Here is an 18719-nt window from a genome sequence, read left to right on the forward strand (position 1 = left end):
GAAAACCATAAGGTAAGAATTAATAAGAGTAAGTCAATTAGCGACTGTGAAAAAAAATGTACAGCATCTGTTATGTATGTCTCAGTCTGTGCGGTCCAGCACAGGTGGTGTGGCTGATGTATTGGCAGCAGAAGTACGGAACATTTCTGGCATCACAGAATTGTGGACCCACTGGAACCCTGGCTAATCGCAGGGACTTGTGTCTCTTCCCACAGCTCATGATAACTAGGAGGGGCATGAAAGGGTTATGGATTCAGTGGGATTGACAGACCCAGGGATGTTTGAAAAGTGGAGAAGTGATGTTCCATTTTGGTCAGCTCCAAAAAAGGTCATTTGGTCCTGTATCCCCTTCTTGAGCCATCTGTGGCCATCTTGAGATTTCTCTGGGAATGAAAAACATCAGGAACTAAGAAGCATACTCTTACTGAGGTATGGGCAAGTGACTTCCAGGGGAGAGTGTGGTACAACCCAGAAAGCACTCAAATCAGTCAGGATGTCTGTACACCAGGCCACCTAACTCCGTGCCCTTCCCTCAGGCTCCTGTACTGTGGATCCATGGGTGTTCTACATGTGCCACATTAATGTCACCAAAGGGGTTAGACTCTGACCTTTGTGAGACCCCAGCACAGGCCTCGGCTTCATGCTTCAAATTAAGTAGAAGCAGGTCCTTCCCTTGGGGTCCAGCAAAGGGCCACCATATTCTCTTTTGTTCTGGGAGTTTCTGGTCTGAACTTGTCTACAGGGTTCATTTTGAAGTTGAATCACCTCTTTTTCTGGACATTATTTTTTTCAGTCTCCACTTCGCCTTGGGGTGGAGAGTGGAGATGACTGGGTCTTAGTTGAGGAACAGAAATGTGTCTCCCAACAGCTCCCTGGCCCAGAGACGCTTTCTTCTGGAGACTGTGCCTGTCTTGGCCACCTAGATGGTCATGGTCCACAGAAATGGGGACATCACATATCATCTTCAACCTGAGGCTTACAATGGTCAACAGAGGACTTTAAAGCCTTTATCTCTGGTAGCTTAAGAGCTGACATCTGCTTTTTACCTGCCCTTACCAATACCACCTAACCATATTCCTCTATACCTAGACCATCCAAGTATTTCCACTGATCCAGGAAGAGGACTGAGGCAGAAGCCACAGGGAGTCATGAGCTGCGAATTTCTTGAAGATACAGATGAGCCCTTGTCCTCACCTTTGGTTCCAAGGCCTGGTGCAGCCTCTCAGTGTTTGGAGAACGAATGAGGGAGGCCAGGAGAGATGAGAAACAGCTTTGAGTCCAGATCACTGAACCAGAGATTTCTATGCTGCTTCTTCAGAGCTGTGGGGAAGGTGGAACTTGAAGGGCATTGGTTTGGGGCTTTTTTGATGGCTGGAGGAGACTGGACCCCTGAGCTGCACTTCCTGGCTGCTATTCCCTGGGCCGCTGTCAGCATCATCTAGAGCAGTGGTCCCCAACAGTTTTGGAACCAGGGACCGGTGTTCCTATGAGATTCTAATGTCTGATGATCTGAGGTGGAGCTGAAGTGGTGATACTAGTGCTGGGGAGCAGCTGCAAATATAGATGAAGCTTTTCTCGCTTACCTGATGCTTACCTCCTACTGTGCGGCCTGGTTCCTAACAGGCCATGGACCAGTACCTGTCTACGGCCCAGGGGTGGGGACCCCTAGTCTAGAAGGTTTCTTGGAAACATGAATACCTGGGTTCTACCCACCCTCACTAAATCAAATCATCTGGGGTGTGAGGCTCACATATCTATTTTCCATTAACAGCCTAGTGATAATCGGGCTGGGATTGGGTAGCAGAATGCCAGTTCCTCGTCCTCTTGGTGAGAGACTGAAATGTCTCCTCCCTGAGGAAATTGGGCTCCAGTCGCTTCCTGGAGTATGTCAAACCCCACCTCCAGCCCCTAGGGCACACACGCCCTGAGTCTTCTGCAAACATCTAGCTCCACCCTCCCCACCCCAGTGCTACCTGTCAGACCTGAGTTAGCAGTCAGTGTACCCAGAAGAGAGTGGGAGGCTCTGGATAGCAGGCAGGGTTTCCTGCTGGGACGTGGGCTGTCCGGCCATGATCTGGGCGTTTTGGCCTAGGTGGCTGGCAGGCAAGGGGCTGCCCCTCCTGGGGGTAATGCTGCTGCGGAAGAGAGAGAAGAGGGGATCTCGGTGGAGTCACTGGCAGGTAAAGTACCTGATCTTCCCTGGGAAGCGTGTGGACTGGAGGGGTCCTAGGAGCGTAGTTCCCTGTGAAGACTGAGACCAGCTGTGGGAAGGGGGGCAGGGGAAGAATTGGGTTTTGGCCTGGGGTGGAACCAATATGCTTCAGACAACCTGGTGGAGCTTAGAGAGGTCAGCCAAAATCTTGGCTCTTAAAAATAATTCCCCGAAAAGGCAAGATCATGTGACACTTACAGCTGGCTGGGTTTTGTCCCAAACTTCCTGGGATAATCTCACTCCCAGGAGTCTGCAGTCTGCTGTTATTGCTCTTGAGTCCAAGCTGTAGCCTCCTTAGCAACTTGTTAGACCAGTACAAGCTGAATGACTCTTGGTTTACTTTTACCTGCCCTCCTCCTAAGCCATCTACCCTCTTTGTCAGGGAGCTAATGGGTGGGGTTGATCTCAGCTTTCTCTTCTAATATTTAATCTGTTTAAGCACAGCAACTCTTAAGTTACAACAGTAGCACTGTGGTCTGAGGGCAGGTGCAAGTTTGTGGTGCATGATAAGCATAATTAGTAAAAGTGGATACTTGTCTTAAGTTCTTAGGCCAGGCACTTTATAGGACTTCTCATTGAAATCTCACCACAAGCCTATGAAATTATCATCATAATCTCCATTTTATAGATGGGAAAACTGAATCATATGGAAATCAAATAACTTGCCTCAGGCTATTCAGCTAGCCCTTGGTGGAGCTTAGATTTGAAGCCAGCCTGCTTCTAAGGACCAGGCTTACTACCAACGTGCTGAACACTCAACACCTGCCCTGCCAAGGCATCCTAGGTCCCAGGCACAGCAATATCTGTGATCTTGGGCCAGGCTGCTGCTCCATGACAGGATGAGGGAAACCTGAACTGGTATCACTGCAGGAAGATCAGGCCCCTCATCTTCCTAGAACTGAGTTCCCGAGTTCTATTGTTTCAGCGGGAAACCCACCCATACTATGACCTCCAGGTGAAGGTGCTGAGGGCCAGAAATATCCAGGGCACAGACCTGCGTGAGTGACCCCCCAATTCCATCCCTTTTCCTCTTCCCTGGGGCCTCCACAGAGCTCAGCCAGGAGCTGGCTTGAAGTTGTGTGGGTGTGTATGTTTTTGGAGTTGGGCAGAGGGGCTGGTGCTGATTGTGGAGGAAGGCCTCTCTGGTGAGGGAGGCCAGGCTACAGCCCCAGAGCTGGCAGGCAGATGCTGGAGGGGAGCACTGTGCAGACCCTTAACTCTCCTCTGAGTCTAGCAAGTGAAGCAGAGCCAGCCTGGGGAGAGCATGTGAGACCTGCTGTTGCCGGAAGTCAATGTCTACAGTCCAGGAGCTCTTTGTGCAGACACTCACACTAGGAGGGGAGTTTGTCACCTGAATCAGGCCCTTTCTGGGGCTTATTCAATGGTCTGTGGTGCCATGTGATCTTTTCAATTAGCCACTGCAGGGTTTCCATTCAGTTAAATGGGAGGTGTAACTGGTGGAGATGGAGTTAAGGACAGGGCTTGCCCCTGCTCTCCCCGCCCCACTCTGCCACCTGGGCAGCATTCCCTCCTGGCACTGCTCTTTCTGCTTCGACCCCAGCCTCCTCCAGGAAAGCTTTTCAGCAGTAAGAGCTTGAAGCTAGGACCCCTCCCCTATCCTGCCTGCAGTGTCCAAAGCTGACTGCTATGTGCAACTGTGGCTGCCCACGGCATCCCCCAGCCGTGCCCAGACAAAGATGGTGGCCAACTGCAGTGACCCTGAGTGGAACGAGACCTTCCACTACCAGATACATGCCTCTGTGAAGGTGAGGGCCAGCATGGGGCTGGGGTTGTGGAGGGAGAAGGCTCCTCCAGGGTGCCTGCCCTGCCTCAGGCTCCCACCTCCTGCCTGCCTTGTCTCCAGAATGTCCTGGAGCTCACCCTCTGTGACAAGGACATCCTGGGCAGCGATGAGCTCTCCCTGCTGCTGTTTGACCTGAAGAGTCTCAAGCCTGGCCAACCCCACAGACATATCTTCCCACTTAACCGACAGGTGAGCCACCCCACCCATGCCAGCAACGAGCCAAGCTCAAGGAGAGGAGGCCCAGCACAGGGCACTGAGGAGGGGTCTCCCGGTCAGCACAGGCCAGGTCTCCAAGACAGACCCGCCATCCTGTACCACTGATCCTACCAAGGTGTCCCTCAAATACTGCCCTGAAGGGAGCCAACGCGTGAGCGCCTTGAGGGCAGAGTACTCTGTCTTGGTCATCGCTAAATCCTCAGTGTCTAGAACAGCATCCACACACAATTTTGGAGATGAATTTCTTCATTGAGATGCCACTACCCCTCCTGTGCCAATGAAAAGCCACACAACAGTTTCTTCCTCTAGTCCCTGGAGCTGAGCAGGATTGGGGGTGGGGACAGTTCCTGAGGCTTTTGGAGCTCTTTGGAAACTGGTGCTCCCTTGCTCCTTCCACGTAGGATTCACAAGAGCTGCAGGTGGAGTTTGTTCTGGAGAACAGGTGAGTCCAGGTAGGGCCTGTACCCTCTCATGTACTCTGAAACTCATGGACAGCTCCCAGTGGGTCCTGCCCTGGTCTGGCCTGCGAGGGAATGTCCTGGTCTTGACATCCATTTGTGTGTTGGCCAATACTCACCCCGACCTCCAAGCTCTGCCCTGCTCCCCAGGCTCTTCCAACTGCTTTGGTCACCTTAATATAGTAACGGCCACCTTGAGGGAGCCAGATACTCCATGAACCCCTCATCCTTTGCAGCCAGGTACCTGCATCTGAAGTCATCACCAATGGTGTCCTGGTGGTAAGTAGAAAAGGCCAGCTTGGGACTGCCTAGGGCTGGGGGCCAGTGAGGAGTCCATGATTGAGTCCAGCATACCCACCTGCCTCTAAAGCACAGTCAGCTCCTCCTCAGAGTGGAGATATGCCAGGGGAGGCTTCACGCCTGAGTGGATGGCCCAGAAGCCAACCTTCCCACCTGTGTACAGTACATCACTCACTTGGGACCCTGGCTTCTGAGACAGCTGAAGGAGCCACTCTCATGGCTCCTTACCTCCTCCCCCTTTCCCACTTGGGGCCACTTCTTCTGAGTCCTGGGAGTGGAGGCTGCTACAGAAGACCTCTGCCTATAGACACAGGCCCTGGGAAGGTTGTTACCTTGACCATGCCCCAGATACCCCTTCTCTCCTTCCTCCTGGTTTGGGCCCTGTGACTATCTGTCTCCCATAGGCCTCTGCTTTCCTCAGGCTCATCCCTGTCTGAGAATCCAGGGCATGCTTGGGGGAGACGCAACAGCCCCACATCAAGAGTATGGTGAGTCTGGCCAGTGGCCTTGAGTCTTGCCTTATCTCCTAGGGGGTGGGGCGGCTGCTGACTTCAAGAAGATGGATGTAGGACAGAAAGTTCTTAATTTTCACTGCTTAAAGCTAACCAAGGATAGAACAGATTGCCCCTGGAAGTAGTGAATTTCTTGTCCCTGGAAGTATTCAAGCATAGAAGTTGTATCATTCCAACTACTGCTCTATAAAAACACCTCCAAATCTCAGTGGCAGACAACAGGAAGCATTTATCTAGCTCACACATCTGGTGGTGAACTGTAGTGTGGCTAATCTAGGCTGGGCTTGGCAGGAGTGCCTGGCTCTGCACTGTGTGTCTCTCATGTACCTTTTGTGCCCAGTGGACTAGCCTGGGCGTGTTTCCAGGGCATTGGCAGAGGTGCAAGAGAGCAGCAAGTCCAAAGGAGCAAGTGCTTTTGCAAGTCTTTGGTCAACATTGTGTTGATAAAACAGACCCAAGACCCTAAAGTTGGAGGGCAGGGAATTTAGCCAGCCTCTTAATGGGAAGAGCTGAAGTCACATGGCAAATACTGAGAATTCTAAGAGAAGTGAAGAACCAGGTCCACCAATGCATGTGCCACAGAGGGCAGCCACTCAGGAGGGGGCATCCAGATGCAGGAGTGGAGCAGAGGCTGTGTGACAGGCAGGGCACCCTTCAACGCTGAGAGGCTGAGAGGCCAAGCCTACAGGATGAGTCCTGCCCAGGTGACATGGACTACTTACTGTGAGTCAGGCACTATGCTTAGCGTTTGTCATGTGTTTTATTGTTTACTCCTCATAACGACCCCATACAGTAGGTATGGTCACTATCTTCTTTTAATTCATGAGACTGAGGCGCAAAGAAGAAACTTGCTTAAGGTCACGAAGGACCACACGCAGGTCTGTGACACTCTAGGGTATTTGCTTTCTCCACCACAGATTCGGTTTTTTCTGACTATGAACAGTGCATATCAACTAGTCCATAAACCATGGTATTAAAGAAGTATCACTTTCCTTATTTTCTCTAATTCTCTCCCCCTAGGTCATGTCAAGTCTCCAGGTCTCGTTTAGTGCCAAGGAGCATGTGTAGGGAGAGGAATTTTGTTTGGACCTCTCTGCTCCTGAGGTGTTTGGGGGCTGGTGTCCCCTCTGCCTGGGCATCATGCATAGCCATTTCTCTCTGGGGTCTTGCCTCCTCCCCGAAACACTGCTAGGAACAGGGTGAGCCCTGCTGCTCCTGGGCCACAGGCCTCTCTCTTCACCTCCTCCCAGCCTGACCTCACCTGCTAACCTGGGCTGGCTCTCCCTTGCTTTTCCAAGCCACCTATACTCTCTGTGCCCTCTTCCTTTTGTCTTCTCTGCAAACCCTCTGTGTTCTCCCAAGGCCTTAGGCTTTGGAAACAAAGGCCAGAACAACTTGTGGCCTCCCCCAAGGTGATGAACACAGAGCTTGAACGGGGGCAAGAGACGGGGGAACTACCAATGGAAAACTGGTAATTAATGTAATTATATATGATACTTATAATTTTTATAGGATATTTTATATATTTAATATAATAATCTCAAAATCATCCCCATAAGCTCTGGGCAGGGAGCTCTCTCCTTCCCTGCCTTTCCTCCTCCCCTAGGCATTGTGTGTTTCCCACTCTCCCCCAGGTCCCCAGTTCTGACCAGGGCAGGTTATAGGACCCCAAGTATCCTTCGTGATGCCTCTGTTATGGGTCACAGTGCCAGAGTTGCTAGTTAGAGGTGCTACCATCATCATTATGATCTTCATCACATGCACGCACGCACGCACGCACTTGCTCTTATCCCTCACTTGGGCACTCATCCAGGCCCTCTGCTCCCAGGCTCTAGGCAGATTCGGTTGGCAGTGCCGGGGGCCTACGAGAAGCCACAGCTCTTGCCCCTGCAGCCTCCCTTAGAAGCAGACTCCCCAGCCACTTTTACCTTCCATGTGAATCCAGTGCTGCACTCCAAACTGGATGTGGAGCTGGGGGAGAAGCTCATGGTCCTGCAGGTAAGTGAGCCCAGAGCCTGGAAGAGGTGGATGATAGACTCAGTCCTGCCTGAGCAGTGCTCCGGGGCCTCAGTGCAGGCAGATTTCCTCCACTCCAGGGGCTTCATAGTGTTTTCTTCCCTACAGAGTGACCCAAGTGCTGAGTTGGAGGCCCAGAGCAGCAAGCTGGGAGAGGGGGGCATCCTGCTCTCTTCTCTGGCCCTAGGCCAGGAGGAGCAGCACTTGGTGGCCCTGGGGGAGGTAAGGCTCTGTCTGGGTGCCTCAGGGACCCCTGCCTGCTTTGTGACCACCAAAACAGATCTGGGGGAGGGGTCTGAGAGGGTAGTCAAGATCAGACCAGCCAGGAGTTCGGCCATGGTCCACATCTGGGCCAGAGTTACCAGAGCAGCAGGGGCCGCAGGTGGGAGGACCCTGCCCAGAGCGCTCAGGGGTGGCTGTTGTCTTTCAGGGCCAGGAGGTAACTCTGAATGTGAAGGCAGAAATGAGGTGAGGAAGGCACGCTTCAAGAGGAAGGCTCTTAGGCTGGGCTGGAAGCGTGGGGGCTCTCCTACCTACTCAGCTTATCTGGGGGTGGGGAGGACTGGGCGTTTCTGGTTCTGGTGGGACCTTTCTGAGGGGTTCCACAGAGTGTGGGTCTGCTCCTGTCAAAAATGGGCTTGGCCTGAGGCTCTCCTCCACTGAACAGTCACTCCCCCCCACCCCCAACCACCTGAGGCAGCTCTGGAGACCTTGACCTGCGCCTTGGCTTTGACCTCTGTGATGGAGAACGGAAGTTTCTGGACAAGAGGAAGCAGATCGTGTCTAAAGCTTTGCAGCAGGTGCTGGGACTGAGCCAGGCTCCTGACAGTGGCCAGGTATGGAATGGAGGGAGCCGGACCCCAGCGTAGCTGGGACTAAATCTGGGCTTTCCCTTGAGAGGACTGAGTGGCTAAGAGGTGGTATAAAGCCAAGAGGGAGCTTGGGGAGCAGAGGAGGAAGGGGGCAGGCCTATTTGCCTGAGTTCATGGGTACAATTGTAGGAGTCAGAACCCAGTATGTAATGAGGGCTGAATAGCTCTGGCCTAGGGAGCTGAATTGGTCAGCTTGGGCTGCCAGAACAGAACGCCAGACTGAGGGCTTAAACAACAAACATTTATTGTCTCACCTGGAGGCTGGAAGTTCAAGATCAAGGTGCCATCAGAGGAGGTTTCTGGTGGTGCTTCTCCTCCTGACTTGTAAATGACCACCTTGCTGTGTCCTCACATGGCCTTTCCTCTGTGCATGTGCAAGGGCTGGGGGAGGGGGCAATCACTCTCTCTTCCTCTCACAAGGATGCAAGTCTTATTAGATTAGGGCCCCACCCTTATGACCTCACATACCTATATTACTTCCTTATAGGCCCTTTCTCCAAATAGCGTTGAGTGTAATCAAAAAGAATTGGGAAACTCTGGCTAGAAATAAATGACATAGATTTATTCAAGGGTCTTAGAGTTTGCAAAAGAAAAATAACTAGAAATAAATCTAGAAATGTTCTGCAGAACAAAGAAAAATCATTTTCTTTTATGATGTAACTGAATCATAAGAGAATGGAGCCCTGCATTCTTAGCTATTTGATTGGTCTTTTATGGTGATTAACTAGTATCGATAATTTTGATGATGGATTTCAGGTGGTTTTCAAGTGGAGCAACAGGAAGTCTGGTCACAGATGTTTTCTGCGAGGAGGTCTTATGCTTAACTGGAGCCCATGCACTGACATGTTCTGTGCTGATGATAAGCTGTACAATGTCTAACAGAGTTACAGGGAAGTTTAGAAGTTTACATTTATTGTTTTTCCTCAAGCTTCAGGCTCTGTTAAAAATTTAGTAGTAAGGCTGAGAAGAAACTCCATTAATTTTTCCCTAACTTTACTCTTTCCTCACCACTAGTGGTATTGGGGCTTCAACACATGAATGGGCTCAGCGGGGGGAGGGTCATAATTCTGTTCATAACAGCAGACAAAGGGGTCTGGAAGTGGTGGGTCCATGGGATCCTCTGGTGAGGAGACAGGAGAAAAGGCAATTCTGAGGGTGAGACCTATGGTACAGATTGGTGGCTTCCTCCTGGCTGCAAGTATACTCAGGAGATGGAGCCTGTGCCCAGTAGTGACAAGCTGAGCAAGCCTAGATTGTTTATTTGGGTACTGCTTACTCTGTGCCAATCTCCACTCTGTAGGTGGAGGGTAAAGAGGGCGCAGATCCTGCCTACTGGAAGCTCTGTCTCTTCCAAGACTCTGAAGGGACAGTGTCCTTGATGGACAGTGGCCGGGGAGCATTTTTTTCAAGACAGGAGAAGAAAGGAGGACAGGAAAAAGCACTAAAAAAATCTGGGTGAAATAAGTAAAACCTTCAATGGAAAAGCTGAGCAACCGAAAAGCTTCTAATCTGATCCCATCTCTGGGCACCTCTCATGTTGGGGGCAGGTCCAGGCTGCTCAGTGGTCTTCGTCATCTTAGCTCAGTAGTTCTCAACTGGGGGTAATTTCACCCCCACCCCCTCCCCCGGGACATTTGTCAATGTCTAGATACATATTACGTTGTCACAACTGAGGGAGGGGAAAAGGGATGCTACTGCCATCTGCTGGGTAGAGGCCAGGAATGCTGCTAAACAACCTACAACACACAGGACAACTCCTCCTAACAAAAAATTATCTAGTCTAAAATTATTAGTGTCGTCGAGATTGAGAAACCCTGCTTTAGCTGTTTTGGGTGAATCTAGTATAGCTTGGAGGTACATCCTTTCCTGGTATAATGATTAAGAGCCATCTCTGGAGATGTACTGCTTCAGATTGCCAGCCCATCACTTACTAACTGTATGACTGCAGGCACAGTATCTAACCTTCCTGTGCCTCAGTTCCCTCATCTGTAAAATGGGAATCTCATGGGGCTGCTATGAGGATTCATTGAGGTAATACATGTAAGGCTCTTAGACCAATGTCTGACATTATAAGCAATAATATATAAATGGCAGTGGTGGTAAATGTTGTTATCATGATTATTACTGTGCCCAGGTACCTGTGGTGGCTGTGCTGGGTTCGGGAGGTGGAACCCGTGCCATGTCTTCCCTGTATGGCAGCCTGGCAGGGCTGCAGGAGCTTGGCCTCTTGGACACTGTGACCTACTTGAAAGGGGTCTCTGGGTCCACCTGGTAAGTGAGGTGGGGGCAGGGTACAGAGTAAAGGAGAGCCCTGAAGGGGCAAGGGTGTTACCTGGTGGTCTGGTGGGGGTGGGGAGGACTCCTCATCTAAGGGGATTAAGGAGGGACAGGAAGGGACCGAGTTCCCAGGGAGCCCTTGAATAGGTGGCGTAGGGCAGTGGATACAAGTGATAGGGGAGGAGGGATCATTCACAGACATCTGCATCCCTCTCTCCTTTTGTTGTGCTCCCTTGCCCCTAACTGCCCCAATTCTCTCCATGTCCAGGTGCATCTCCACACTCTACAAGGACCCAGCCTGGTCCCAGGTGGCTTTGCAGGGCCCCACTGAGCGTGCCCGGGCTCGGGTCTGCAGCAGTAAGATGGGGGCAGTATCCACGGAGCGTCTACAATACTATGCCCAGGAACTGGGGAACCTGGAAAGCAGCGGTCACAGTGTTTCCCTCATCGACCTCTGGGGCCTCCTCATTGAATATTTCCTGTACCAGGAGGTAAGAGAAGAGCAGGTAACAAACAAACATGGCTCCACCCCTGCCCCACTAGCACTTAGTTCTGCCTTAGCCACTATGCTAAGATCTGAGAGTTGCAAAACTACCCTTTTGGTCTGAGCAACCTGGGAGTCTGACACCCCTTCATCTTTCCTGTATCCTAAATCCCTGTGGTGGGAGAGGTTGGTCTGCAGTTCTAAGGGCTGCCTGCATATTGGGACACCTGTGCAGCTTTTCAAAACACCCCATGCCTGGGCCCCACTTCCAGAGATAGTGCTTTGGTTGTGGGTCGAGCACTAATATAGATGTGTTTTGAAAGTGTTCCAAGTGATTCCAGCCTCCGGCTGAGGCAGAGCACCGTTCCTGCCCATTGGCCAAGTGGCCATGACTCATGGTACCTGGTGACTGTTCCTAGCACATGCAGTCCTGGCATGAACCGGGGACGGAGCCGTGTTCCCAATGCCCCTGGAATTGCACAAAACCCAAAGTGGCCTTACCTCTGCTGCAGACTAAAGCCTTTCTCTCCCTTGGAGAGCTGTCCCTAGAGCACTGGCTTTGACAACGACAGTCTTGTGGGCATGACACACCTTGCAGGGTGCAGACCTCAGCATTGGGATGTGAAAAGGGAACTCCCACAAAGCCAAGCGTCTTCCCTTCTTTCCTGCCCAGGAAAACCCTGCCAAACTGTCTGACCAGCAGGAGGCAATCAGCCAGGGCCAGAACCCTTATCCCATCTATGCCAGCATCAACGTCCGTACCAACATCAGTGGGGAAGACTTTGCAGGTGCTTGAGTGCGTGAGCCTAGAAAGAAGGTGGAGGCAATGGTTGGTGGAGAGCATAAGAGGCCAGGCTATCAGGGTATGGATGGGAGCCTTGGAGCACAGTGGGGTTGCTGCCTCCTGCTCTTGGCAAGGCAAAGATTCCTGCTCAGGCACAAGGGCCAGGGAGAACCCTGGAGTCCTAGTGGGAAGCCCCTGATGACATTTTCTTTACTCTGGGCCCCCAGAGTGGTGCGAGTTCACCCCCCATGAGATCGGCTTTCCCAAGTATGGGGCTTATATTCCCACCAAGCTCTTTGGCTCAGAGTTCTTCATGGGGCGACTGCTGAAGCTCTGGCCAGAGCCCCGGATCTGCTACTTGCAGGGTGAGTGTAGGATGGAGGGCTGGGGACAGGACATGCACTGGGCCAGGCCCTGATATGGGGGAAGGAGTTGTGAGGGCCCTGGCCTTGCCTGTCTCCTTAGGCATGTGGGGCAGTGCCTTTGCAGCCAGCCTGGATGAGATTTTCATGAAGACTGCCGGGTTCAGCCTCAGCTTCCTAGACTGGCACCGAGGCCATGTAAACATCACAGGTGAGTTGACAGACCCTGATCCCCCACCTCCATGCTTCTTTCCAGCAATAGGGTCCTGGCAGAGGCATGGAGAATGAGGAGGGGGTTGGCGAAGGATTTGGCTGTCCCATTGGGTTCAGACATGTCGAGGAAATGACTTCTCTGCAGAGGCAGTGTGGGTGAGGGCCTGGGGGAGGGCCCACGTCAGAAAACCCAGTGGGAGTGGTGAGTGCTCTGTGATCAGGCTACATCTTTGAAATCTCTGCTTGGGCTCCAATTAGGTCAACTCGGCCCAGGACCACAGGTTGTCTGATTGATACTTTACCCACACACCTCAAGGCTTCTCTTCAGCCCACTCCTTAAGGGCCTGTGAGCACCCCTGCTGCCAGAAATACCTTCCCTACCTTTCTCCCCTGGATAACTTTTGCTTAGCTCTTAATATTCAGCTGAGACATCATTTCGTCAGGGAGCTTCTGTTCCACTCCATCCCTCCAGGCTGATTGAGGGTATAACTACAGAGGGCCCTATAAGACTGCAGGTCACCTCGGTCATTGTCCTTACCTCAGGGCGTTGTTACCATTCATCCTCTCTTTATGTGACTCTCTTCTAAGTAGGTTTGAGTGCTGAGGGCTAGGGCCAGACCCCAGTCACTTTGCATTCCTGGTGCCTAACGCAATGCCCAGCACGTAGCAATTGCTCAGTAGGTGTTTAATGGATGAAATTCCGATTGGAAATTATATATACAACTTTAAGGGTGGGTGATACTATTATTTAATAAATGCAATGTCATAGGCAACTTTCAAAGCATGGGGAACATGAAAGAAAAAGTTATTTAAAAGAGGTCCTAAGAAGCAATGGTCAGAGGCCTGGGAGGCCAGTGGGGGAGGAGGAAGCATGTAGAGAGAAGATGGAGGGGGCTCCCTGGACAAAGGAGGGTACCACTGCTCACTGTGTTTCACCGTCCCACTCCCACTAGATGACTGCCAGAAGCTCCAGTTGCATGACCCCACCAGGCTGCGGACAAAGCTCTTCACTCGGCAGGGGCCCTTCTCCCAGGCTGTGCTGGACGTATTCACGTCCCGCTTTACCGCCGCGGAGAACTTCAACTTCACCCAGGGCCTCTGCCTGCACAAGGACTATGTGGCTGGCAGGGAGTTCATGGCCTGGAAAGGTGGGTGCTGCTCTGGGTGGGGGCCTCCTGCTGCGTGCCTCTGGCTCACTGGGGCCAGCGCTGCCTTTTGACCTGGGGGTTGAGGTGTGGGCTCCTGCTACACAGAGGCTGATGCGGGGGATGACTGTGCTGAGCTGGAGGCTGTGGTGGGAGGCCCCAGAGTGGCTGTCAGAGAGGGGAAGAAGCAGAGATGGCTAGTGAGAGCAGCATTCCGCATGCAAAAAAGAGGGTTGCTAAGAAGAGCAAGCATTTGTCCTTGTGCAGACACACACCCGGACGCCTTCCCCAATGAGCTCACTCCCATGAGGGACTGCCTGTACCTGGTGGATGGGGGCTTTGCGCTCAACTCCCCATTCCCATTGAGCCTGCTGCCGCAGAGAGCGGTGGACCTCATTGTGTCCTTTGACTACTCCCTGGATGCCCCTTTTGAGGTAAAGGGTGGGGCTCTCTGCTGAGGTGACATGACTGGGTGTTTGGGGATGGCCCTCCATGGAGGGCCTGGGTGCTAATCTGTGGGGGGCGCCTTGAGCACACTGTAAGCGGCATTGGTCTCACCGGTTGGAGGAGAGGATTGCTGGTTGCTGGGGTTGTGGGAGGGAATGGGAGTAGGGAGAAGAGGCCGAAGAGGATCTTCAAGCGTCTTCTATCCTGGTGAAGAGAAGATCCCTGTTCTGGACCCTGCCTATTCCTGATAGCATTTCTGGCCCCGGTCAGGGCCTGGGTCTGGGTCTGCTGTCCCTTTGTTATTGTGGTAACGACAGAGCTGTTAGGGTCCCCTTGGGAAGTCTCTCATGGTGGCTCCCTCAAACCCTGTGGGGCTGTGGGCAGGCTTCACCATTTGGATGTGGGTTCTGGTTGTGCCGTTGGGCCAGCTCTTCCCTCTTGGCCTCCACCTCAGTCCAATGAAAGCCTGGGATTAGATGATGGATAACGCCTTTTCCAACGCGACCTTCTGTAATCATTTGACATCAACCTTGTGAAATTAAAATCAGCCTCCTGATTTCAAGAGGGAGCAGAGAAGGGCCGGAGGAGAGAAGCAGCAGGCAGTTACAGGGAGGAAGCACAGTGGGAATGCTGGTGATCACGGTTAATCCGCACAACCACCCCACCAGGAAGTTATTCTCATTTTTATTTTATAAACGAAGAAACTGGCTCAGAAAGGCAATGCCACCTGCCTGAAAGAGTAGGAGGAGGCAGAGCTGTCCCCGAAGCCTGGGCCTGTGTGAGTCCAGGTGGGAGTCACGCAGGGTCAGAAGCCCGCCTCCCTGCCCAGGTCTTACAGATGACAGAGAAGTACTGCCGGGACCGAGGCATCCCCTTTCCCAGGGTCGAGGTGCTCCCTGAGGACCTGGAGGAACCCCGTGAGTGCTACCTGTTTGATAGGGCTGAGGACCCTCGCTCACCCATCGTGCTGCACTTCCCCCTCGTCAACCGTACCTTCCGCACACACCTGGCCCCAGGTGAGGGGAAGCCCTGAGTCTGGGTCTGGCCGACAGAGCCCTAGGGTGGTGATGAGGTTCTGTTCTAAGAGTCTGGGTCTGGCCGACAGAGCCCTAGGGTGGTGATGGGGTTCTGTTCTAAGAGCGGTAGCCCTGGACAAGGTAGCAAGGCATGCCTCCTGGAGGGCCAGAGCTGGCCAATGCTGCCCTCTGCTTCCCAGACCTGAGCATTGGCACTGGCCCAGCTCCTCCTCATGGGCAAGAGAGCAGAGATGTTTGCCTAGGCAGGGCCCACAAAGAACCAGCCAAATGGCCTAGGGCAAGGGAGGCATCTGGGCTGGCAGCTCCTAGCCACAGAGTACACTGGCCCAGTCTCTCCTTCAATTCCCACCCACAGGTGTGGAGCGACAAACGGCTGAGGAGAAGGCCCGTGGAGACTTTGCCATCAACGGGTCAGACACGCCCTATGGCATGACAAACTTCACCTATGAGCCCGAGGAGTTCGATCGGCTGGTGGCCCTGAGTCGATACAACGTTCTGAACAACGCGGAGACCGTGAAGCATGCCCTCCGGCTGGCTCTGGACCGGCGGCAGGCTGGGGCCAGGGCTGGAGGCTGACCCAGGCTGGAGTCGGAGGACTGTGACACAGAAGAGCGACTGTGGGGCTCCAGACCAAGGCTTGGTGGAGGGAGGACTCTGTGGGGCTCTGTTTCCCACCTTGCTGGGACCTGCCTTGAGGTCTCCCGGGTCCTGGAAATCTCCTGTAGAATTGTAGCTTAGACTTGGGGCAAGGCCCTTCTTATATGTGTTTCTAGGAGAAGATGGGGCAGTATGTCTCTTCAGGGGCTCTTGGGGGAGTGGGGCCGAAGCGAACAGTGCTCATTTTTCATTGGAGTGTGTAGAGAAGGAGATCAGGAAATAGTCTAGCTCCAAGGCCCATGGCCCACACAGAAGGACCTCAGAACCTCACCAGAATGGGAGCTGTGAGAGTAGGTTACTCTCCTTAAACTGAGACCAGAGACACATACATCCAATCCACAATTGTGTAAGTGGCCCAATCCCTGACACCTTCCCCCAACCAACCCCTGCCTATCTCCAGGTCCTGGATGCAGTGTAAGTGCTATCAAGAATAAAGGGGGACCACATGGGTTGCCAGTCTGAGCCACTAACTCCATTGTCCTTCCTGCTAATTGTCCTTCACCTTCTGGCCTCCTTCCATCCCTTCTCGCTCCTCACCACCCCTCTCTGCTCAGCCTTCTGAAGGCTGTGAGATGATGGCTCGTGATGACCCATTCTGTCTGGACTCCAGCTGGTGTGCACATTGTCTCCCTGCTAGTTACACTTCGCTCTTTAAAGTCGGGCCACATCCTTTTGTCATGTGTACAGCTGCACCTCATGCAAGTAGTCTCACCATTCCAGCAACTAAATGGGCATGTCTAGAGAACACATTTGTCTCTTAGGTGGCAGAGTGAATGTGCACCTGCATGCGTGTCCCTGTTCCTAATGAGGGCGGGGCAGTGAGCACCTGTCTGTTGGCTGGGGAAGGGCAGTAGTAGAGGGAGCCTGGTTAGGAACTCAGAGGCCTGGGTTCCTGCCTCTTTCAGATGCATCCAACGATCTGGGCAATCTGTCTCTCTCTCACCCTGTTTCTCATCTCTCCTCACCCTCCTAGGATCCTCCAAATATCTGGAGCCTCTCCAGCATGGGCAGATTTTAGGTCTGTGGAGAGATCACTTTGACCAGGCCCTCTACCTCTGGCTGTTGGCCTCTGCAGCCTCATTCCCCTCACCCCTGTCCAACCCAGTACTAAGCCACCTGGGGTCCCCTTCGTTGGCTTGGCCGCCATCCTCATTTAAACACTTATTCCTATTGCCCCCTCCACCAGGAGTTCTCTCTTTGGCTGCACACCCTGCTCCTCTCTTTCTCCGTCTCTGACAAACAAGTATGCTCTCCAGGACCAGTCATCATTCTTTTTTCAATCAGGGACACCTATGTCAGGAAGCCTCCCCCGTCCTAATCCTGGGAAGAAGACCCTAGTCCTGGCTTCCAGCTGGGAGGAAGGTAGCTAGATCCCAGCCTGTGCCCCTGGCCTGGCTTGGCTTATGATCCCCAGGCCTCCAGCTGGACGTGAATGCGGAAGTCTGAGGAAGCTGGGCCTCAAAAGGGCCAGTGCTTTTGACTGGCGTGGGATGGGGGCCACTTGGTTTTCTCCCGCCTCCTCACCATCATTGCCCATTGTAGACAACCACTGCCCCTGCCTCTTTGCTCAGCAGCGAGAGGTTTCCTTTGGGGCAGCTCCAGGCTGGTGCCTGAGCTTCTGCTAAGGCCACTGTCATCACCACTGTTGTGTGTATCATCATCAAAAACTTATTAGGACCTCCATAGGGTTCATAACATTGAACTTTGTAGAGTTCTTAGAACTTAGAACTCAGAGTTCACAGAGTTCTTAGAACCTTCATAGAGCTCAAAACTTAGAATCTTCAGTCAGTTTCATTTAATGCTTCATACAGCTTCAGGCTGTCTCTGGCCCCTGGAAAGTAAGCCCCTCAAGGGTAGAAATTTTTGTGTTTTGTTCTCTGCTGTATTCCCAATGCTTAGAGCAGTAGTTGGCACATAGTAGATGCTCTGTAAATATTTGACAAATGAGTGGGATCCTACATTCTAAAGAGATAGATCATAACCTGCCAACCATGAAAAGGTATATAATACTACTCTAATGGTTCTTAACCTATTTGGACCTTTTTGAAAAGCTGATGAAATCCACGGACATTCTTCCAAGAAAAATGCACATATATATGAGCAGTTGTGTACAACAAAGTCTCTGCTTCATTATGTGATCACCATCGCCAGGGTGGTGGGGGCCAGTGTTTGCCCTCCCAGACCAGCAAGTTTCATGAAGAGAGCAGGCACATGGGTTTGTGCAGAGCTGGTAGGTACCTTCATTCTTGCAGAAGTATGAGATGCCATATTGGCTCAGATTAGATTTGAGAAGACATAATGAGACAAAGGTGGGAGATCAGAAAGGGGGAGGCTGGTCCAGAGCTCTAGCCAAGAAATTGGTCAGCAGGTACAAGGGTGACCTCAGCCAGAGAATGAGGAAACATCACCAGGGTTAAGGTGGGAGCCAAGCAGAGTGAGGAACTGGGCGTTGAAGATGACCTGGCCCATTTGGCTCTCACTCATAGGTGTGGAGGGATCTCAGTCTTTGTCTACTCCATTTCTACCCCATTTCCAACCCTTTCCCAAAGATGGCTGGAAATAAGTTTCAAGGTCCTGAAGGTGACTAGGTTGGAGGGATTTAGACCAAAGAACACAGCTGTAAGCTTGGTTCTCTCTGAGGCTGGATAGAAACACAAGAGTAGGGGCATCATTCTTCAACTTGTCAGAGTTCTTCATTGTGCAAGGAAAGAAAAAGAGTGGCTGTCAAGGCTGCAATGTATGGCCACACAGGTTGTGCACTGTACAACTCCAGGGGGTGCCATTCATATAAACTGATGATGTGAATTTGCCTCATGGAGTCGTACCATATGGTGTCCCTGGGACTACAGTCTTAGCTGAGGGAGTGTGAGCACAGAGGCTGGTCCAAATATTAGGTCCTTCGGCTTCTTCAGACTCATCTCCA

General features: G+C 52.3%; 1 protein-coding gene across 5 annotated transcripts; it reads left to right on the forward strand.

Annotated features, from left to right (window-relative positions):
* Positions 1 to 102: 102 nt before the first annotated feature.
* Positions 103 to 18499, forward strand: PLA2G4F (phospholipase A2 group IVF). Of its 5 annotated transcripts, XM_039888416.1 has the most exons (20): positions 103 to 2180; positions 3138 to 3210; positions 3842 to 3978; positions 4077 to 4205; positions 4634 to 4674; positions 4927 to 4969; positions 5412 to 5478; positions 7331 to 7500; positions 7627 to 7740; positions 7949 to 7986; positions 8219 to 8354; positions 10525 to 10661; positions 10936 to 11158; positions 11825 to 11939; positions 12163 to 12300; positions 12401 to 12508; positions 13464 to 13658; positions 13923 to 14089; positions 14932 to 15118; positions 15495 to 18498. In XM_039888416.1, exons 1-20 carry the CDS (start codon positions 2070 to 2072, stop codon positions 15713 to 15715), a joined length of 2550 nt encoding a protein of 849 aa, XP_039744350.1. In that variant the 5' UTR covers positions 103 to 2069; the 3' UTR covers positions 15716 to 18498. The 5 variants fall into 5 exon arrangements, with proteins under 5 accessions (XP_039744350.1, XP_039744352.1, XP_039744353.1 ...); XM_039888418.1 differs by lacking the exon at positions 12163 to 12300 and having other exon boundaries at positions 15495 to 18499; XM_039888419.1 differs by having other exon boundaries at positions 103 to 3173.
* The last annotated feature ends 220 nt before the right edge of the window (positions 18500 to 18719 follow it).

Source organism: Pteropus medius, unplaced genomic scaffold (assembly GCF_902729225.1).
Source record: "Pteropus medius unplaced genomic scaffold, Ma_sr-lr_union100, whole genome shotgun sequence".
Classification (NCBI taxonomy): Eukaryota; Metazoa; Chordata; class Mammalia; order Chiroptera; family Pteropodidae; genus Pteropus; species Pteropus medius.

Excerpts from the sequence above, each read along its gene's own strand:
- PLA2G4F (XM_039888416.1), top strand. The coding sequence starts at position 2,070 with ATGATCTGGGCGTTTTGGCCTAGGTGGCTGGCAGGCAAGGGGCTGCCC. Across the intron at positions 2,181-3,137 it reads CTCGGTGGAGTCACTGGCAG|CGGGAAACCCACCCATACTA; the intron begins GTAAAGTACCTG and ends CTATTGTTTCAG. Across the intron at positions 7,987-8,218 it reads AATGTGAAGGCAGAAATGAG|CTCTGGAGACCTTGACCTGC; the intron begins GTGAGGAAGGCA and ends CACCTGAGGCAG.